Source organism: Ornithodoros turicata, unplaced genomic scaffold (assembly GCF_037126465.1).
Source record: "Ornithodoros turicata isolate Travis unplaced genomic scaffold, ASM3712646v1 ctg00000955.1, whole genome shotgun sequence".
In the NCBI taxonomy this organism is placed as follows: domain Eukaryota; kingdom Metazoa; phylum Arthropoda; class Arachnida; order Ixodida; family Argasidae; genus Ornithodoros; species Ornithodoros turicata.
In genome coordinates, this window is record NW_026999426.1 from 166,781 (window position 1) to 173,323 (window position 6,543).

General features: G+C 55.0%; 1 protein-coding gene across 1 annotated transcript; it reads left to right on the forward strand.

Annotated features, from left to right (window-relative positions):
• The first annotated feature begins 2,356 nt into the window (after nucleotides 1–2,356).
• On the forward strand, nucleotides 2,357–3,220 carry LOC135375899 (uncharacterized). Its single transcript, XM_064608532.1, has one exon. It carries the CDS (start codon nucleotides 2,357–2,359, stop codon nucleotides 3,218–3,220), a length of 864 nt encoding a protein of 287 aa, XP_064464602.1.
• The last annotated feature ends 3,323 nt before the right edge of the window (nucleotides 3,221–6,543 follow it).

Below are 6,543 nucleotides of genomic sequence, written 5' to 3' on the forward strand. Positions count from 1 at the left end.
CTTTGGCCAGCGTCGGCGATGCTTCGCCTTCGGAGCTTCTTACGAGAGTATGCTTAGTCGCGAGAGTAGAAGTACAGGCCCTACAAAAGTTTACGGAACACGCGAGCGGTATATTTCCCCCTCGGTGCGCAACCCTAGCGACAGGTGAAAGTAGTCTTGTTCAATCGTTAAGACGGGTGGAGAAGTGCGCCGGCAGCGACACCAATTCAAACCACGTTTCGAGCGCATTCAAGCGATACCGAAACTACCGCAGTGTGTCGCTATCAGGGCACTCACTCACAGCTCTGAACGAGTAAACGAGCCCGTTTCCGCTCGCCGTTAGGGTGTGGCACCGAGGAAAAAATACACCACTCGCATGTTCTGTAAGCTTTGTTGGACCTGTGTATAGAAGATCAACAATTGAAACGTGGCAGTCAACGAAAAAAAAGTATCATATACAATTGTCGACATCGCTTCTGTAGCCGTCTCAACTTCATGAGGACGGATGATCCAGAAGAAGAGGCAGACAGACAGGGGCTCAAACTCCGCTATGAATACTTTATTTGACATCAGTAGGGTCAAGCTAAAATAAGGAGACTGGAAATATATCAAGTGTTTCATGCATAGGCAGTTTTAAAGAACGATGCGAAGCTAGTTCTCCCATTTTGCGGAACCGTACTGCTTTCAAAAGTGGAGGGAAGCAACCGTTGCAACAATCAAGGAGTTTTTCTAAATAGGACGCACGTTTCGTTCATTCCACAAATTGCAAACTACCGTGCCCTCCTTTTTCAATCGAACTTCACAACTGCGTTGCTTACTTCGTCGGTACTCCAATTTGCTCGTCCACTGCTTTCATTGCCTGTATGCGCCGGCGCGAGCACACAGCCGTGCCAGTGACCCCACCCACCTGGCAGCGATTGGTGAAGGCAGCACGTCACGTCCGCTGTTTGCCTTAAAGGGGCAGTAAGATGCAAAAACAAGTTCGCTTCAAATTGCGTTACACGCTACTTTCGTTTGCGTACTTCCGATGATAATTCAGAACTCGATTTCGTTGCGCAGCTACAACCTCTATTATGCCGGACGTTTTCTTGCTTCGGCACTAAGAAGTGTATGTTGTTGCCACTCGTGAATCTGTGCTGTCTAGTTTATGATGCACGTGCAAGGGCTTTCCACCCCACACAGCATAGCAGTCCCGGTTAAAAACATGTTTTTCAAACACTAACTTTCATTTCATAGCAACTTGTTTTTAAATTTTAGTTCCGCTTTAAAGAAACAATCAGGCGACATTCACACACATTTGACTCACCTATCTGCGTGAACTTGTCGTGGTACGAGAGGAGATCCGCTCGTCGAAGTAGTTCGTGAAGCTCCCCTTTTGCTCCATCTGCCGCAGTGTAGGTTGCCGAGACTGTAACATAATGTCGTTAATATTCCTAGGCTGACACATACATTTTGATTTCCTGAAACGACAGAAAGGCTTATGTGGCGGTAGCACAACTGTCGATTGAGTCAAGTCTCTGGGTAGGAATACAACCGCTCGCAATTCTACCTCACTGTCCTCCACTTCTCCGCAGTTATACATAGGGAGAACTGGGCGTTCCCACAAGAGCCAATGCGATCGTTGTTTCCATTTAGGAGGCTCGTGAACGCTACTAGAATGATTAGGAATGCCTACGGAGAATACAGAAAATAGTTGGTAAACTTCTCTGTTTGTGAGGTCGGGCTTTGAGGCCTGACTCAACGAAGGAACTCTTGCCGGCTTTCTCTACTGCCATTATGTAGCACGCACGCGTGCCAACACGTTGTGCATGAAGATCTTGCCCTTTTTCAAAATTTGGTTCCCTGTTTACCTGGTTTCCGATTTACCTGGCTGTGGTTTCCACTCTTTCAGTGCTTTCTTCAGTCTCTTGACGTGAAGTGGCTTTGTGGCCATATGTACCAGGTTGATGACCTCCTGGAAGTCGTCCGGCGTGCAGTCACGCAGCTGCTGCACATTGTCCCCGCCTAAGGGCAGATCCATAAGTGAGGTTAGAGAGCACTGACGTGTTATCAAGACACGAGACTCCACGCGTTGTAGAAGTACCGGTGTCATTATTCCCTGCCTCCGTCTTCGATCAACGATTTATCTGTATGTGTCCACTGGTATGTTTTCGACGGAACAGTCGCCTTGCTTTTGGTTAACGTGTAGCAGCATCGTCATCATCATCCCCCGCGCACCAATGATCAAGGCGCGCGGGTAATAAAACACGACTGCACAGCCAGCTCGGGCCGTTGTTCGGCTGGCCGGTCTTTCCTCACGTCTGTGTACTGTCTTGTGCCTCTAGCACTACATTGGTGACCCGAACAATTTCTCGAACAATCCCAACCCTCTCCGACGATGTCTCAAGGCGACAACGCGGCGCCATCATCACCACACGTAACCGCTGTCGCCGTCAAACTACCTCCATTCTGGGACCGCAATCCAGCCATTTGGTTTGCCCAAGCCGAAGCGCAGTTTCATCTGTCCGGCATCACTTCCCAGACCACCCGGTTCTACAACGTCATCTCGGCTCTGTCTCCAACCGCCGCCGAAGAGGTGCACGATCTCATCACCTCCCCACCACCCGAGCACCCGTACGACCGACTTAAGGCTGCTTTGCTCAAACGCACTTCCACATCGGACCGCGAACGTCTCAGGCAGTTGTTATCTGCAGAAGAGCTCGGCGATAGGCGTCCAACGCAGCTTTTACGTCGGATGAAGCAGCTTTTGGGAGACGACGTTTCCGCAGCCGGTGACCGATTCCTGCACCAACTTTTCATGCAACGCCTGCCAACTAACGTCCAAATGGTTCTGGCCACCGCGTCGAACCTACCCCTGGACGAGCTTGCTTCCCTTGCTGACGCGGTCATGGAAGTCGCCTCACCACACCAAGTCAGCGTCCTTGAGCGACCTGCGGCTTTACAGAACGCCACTCCTCCGCCACAGGCCGACCATCGTTCCCCCCTTTCTCCACCCGACATTCAGGTGATGGCGCAGCAGATCAGCCACCTCACGCAGCTTGTCGCGTCACTTGTCACCCGCCCGCGATCCCCAAGTCCGCGCCGCCCTCGACACCGCCGAGGCCCCCCGTCGGAACGCCGATCGCGCTCTCGGTCGGACAGTTCAGGTGGCCTCTGCTGGTACCACCGTCGCTTTGGTGCGAACGCCAATCATTGCCTGCTTCCTTGTACCTGGACGGGAAACCCGCCGGCCTCCCACTAATGGCGGCAAGTGGACCCGGCCTTGACGACAGCCGCCTCTTTCACATCGTCGACCGTGCCAATGGCACTCGGTTCCTCGTCGACACAGGGGCTGAGGTCAGCGTCATTCCTGCCAGCAGCAGCTTTTCCCGATCTCGACAACCCTGCTTCTCCCCTCAAGGCCGCTAACGCTTCTACTATCCCCGTCTACGGCCAGAAATCTCTCACCCTAAATATCGGGCTGCGAAGAGATTTCCGGTGGCTTTTCCTCGTAGCAGACGTCACTCAAGCAATTCTGGGAGCTGACTTCTTGAATCATTTTAAGCTGCTCGTCGATGTCAACGGGAAGCGCCTGATAGACCGTACCACTTCCTTATCTGTTCACGGCCTCACACTGCCTATTTCTCCATTGCGCGTCTCGTCCTGCTGTGCTCCAGACTTGCCCTTCGCCTCCATATTGAAGGAGTACCCGGCTCTTACCAAACCGCCGGACTGGACCAAGCCTGTGCAGCATGACGTCCTCCACTACGTCACCACCCGTGGCCCACCAGTCCATTTCCGCCCGCGTCGCCTAGCACCCGAAAAGTTCCAAGTAGCGAAAGCCGAGTTTGATCATATGCTGGAGCTCGGCATAATTCGACCATCATCCAGCATGTGGGCCTCGCCATTACATATGGTGCCGAAAAAGACCGGCGACTGGCGCCCGTGCGGCGACTACCGTGCCCTGAACCGAGAGACGCTTCCAGACCGATACCCCATCCCCCATATTTTAGACTTCGCTGCACAGCTGGAAGGCGCCAATACATTTTCCAAGATCGACCTCGTTCGTGCCTATCACCAGGTTCCCATGGCCGAAGAGGACATCCCTAAAACAGCCATTACCACCCCTTTTGGCCTGTTTGAATTTCTCAGGATGCCCTTCGGATTGAGGAATGCCACCCAGACCTTTCAGAGGTTCGTTGACAACATCATCCGCGGGCTTCCTTTTGTTTATGCCTATATTGACGATATCCTCGTCGCAAGCCGCTCTCCTGCAGAACATGAGCAACATCTACGCGCGCTTTTCTCCCGCCTACAAGACAGCGGCGTTATCATTCACGCGGCGAAGAGCGAATTCGGCGTTTCGGAGCTCGATTTCCTTGGCCACCACGTCGACTCCCAAGGAATCAGGCCACTACCAACTAGAGTCGCCGCCATTAGAGATTTTCCTTTGCCCACTTCGGTGACCAAGCTACGCCAGTTCTTGGGCTTCATAAATTTCTATCGGCGCTTTATACCATCCTGTGCCTCCAAGCTCCGCCCTCTCGAAGCCCTGCTCACTACCAAGCGCGACAGATCTCCTTCTCGTTTACTGTGGACACAAGAAGCTACCGCTGCATTTGAGAGCATCAAGCAGGAAATTGCATCCGTGTCGCTTCTGTTCCACCCACGCCACGACGCCCCAACCTCGCTCATGGTGGACGCGTCCAGCGTAGCCGTTGGCGCCGTTCTCCAACAACATGTGTCCGGGGCCTGGCGACCGCTGGCCTTCTTCTCCCGTAAACTTAAGCCCCAGGAGACGCGGTACAGCACGTTTGGCAGAGAGCTTCTCGCCGTGTACCTGTCAATCAAGCACTTTCGTCACTTTTTGGAAGGTCGCACATTTACGGTATTCACGGACCACAAACCCCTCGTCCACGCGTTCTCCTCCGCCAGCACCACATATAGTCCCCGGGAACTTCGACACCTTGCATTCGTGGCAGAGTTCAGCACCGACATCCAGCACATCAGTGGTGCCGACAATTTGGTAGCTGACGCCCTCAGTCGTGTCAGCACGATCGGCATACCGACCTCCCCACCGTCTCTCGACGATTTGGCGCAAGCCCAACTCACCGACGATGAGCTGGCACAGTACCGCGCCAACCCCACATCCGCTTTAACAATTGACGACGTCGCCTTACCTGGCTCGGTCCGGCCTCTCGCCTGCGATACATCTCAGGGTCGGCCACGGCCTTTCGTTCCCGCATCACTCCGACGTCAACTCTTCCAAGCCTACCACGACCTTTCCCATCCCGGCATACGCGCCTCGCAAAGCCTGCTTACCCAACGATATGTCTGGCCCAACATGCGCAAGCAAATCAAGCACTGGGTGCAGACCTGTCTTTCTTGTCAGCGTTGCAAGATACAGAGACACACCCACCGACCCCCATCCCAGTTCCTTCCCCCCGACGACCGCTTCGCGCATATCCATTTGGCCCTCGTGGGACCACTCCCAATCTGCGACGGTCACCGCTACATGCTCACTATCGTTGACCGCTTCACCCGTTGGCCAGAAGCAACCCCGGTCCCCGACGCCACCGCGGCCACCGTCGCTTCGGCCCTCCTAACAACATGGGTGTCGCGGTACGGCGTTCCTTCCATCATCACGACGGACCGCGGCGCCCAATTTGAGTCCGCCCTCTTCACCAGCCTCACCAACATACTGGGCGCCAGACGGATTCGTACTACCGCGTACCACCCGGCCTCCAATGGCATGGTGGAGCGGCTTCACCGTCAGCTAAAAGCCGCCCTCCGGGCGTCGCCTCAAGTCCCGTGGACCGAAGTTCTCCCCATTGTCCTTCTCGGGATCCGATCGGCTTTCAAACCCGACTTGGGTTGCTCAACAGCCGAGTTGGTCTATGGAACCTCATTGCGACTCCCCGGCGACCTCATCTCTGCCGCAGCGAACCCCGCAGCCGTACCACCAGCCGGCTATGTGTCCCGCCTACGAGACACGATGAATGCTCTTCGTCCCAGCCCCACCCGCACACCACGCATTGCCACCGGTTTCCAGCACCCCGCCCTCGAAACATGCTCGCATGTTTTCCTTCGGTGCGACGCCGTGAGGAAACCCTTGCAACAACCCTACTCTGGTCCTCACGCCGTACAGCACAGAGCCTCCACCCACTACACCATCCTGGTCAGCGGCCGAGAACAAACTGTCGCACTGGAACGTCTCAAGCCAGCTTTCCTCGAGGCCCCTCAAGAAACATCCAACGCTTGCTCCATCGGTGTTTCTCCGGACCTGGAACTTGGCAATCCCACTAGCCCTCCCCATCGACCCCCCCTCCAGTCCTGCTGCCCGCCGCAACCACCGCAAATGCACCCTCGCCCCCGAGTTTCCTGGGCACCACACCTCCACATCGCTCATTACCTTCCGGCCACTCGCTAGGGGGGGAGCCCTGTAGCAGCATCGTCATCATCATCCCCCGCGCACCAATGATCAAGGCGCGCGGGTAATAAAACACGACTGCACAGCCAGCTCGGGCCGTTGTTCGGCTGGCCGGTCTTTCCTCACGTCTGTGTACTGTCTTGTGCCTCTAGCAC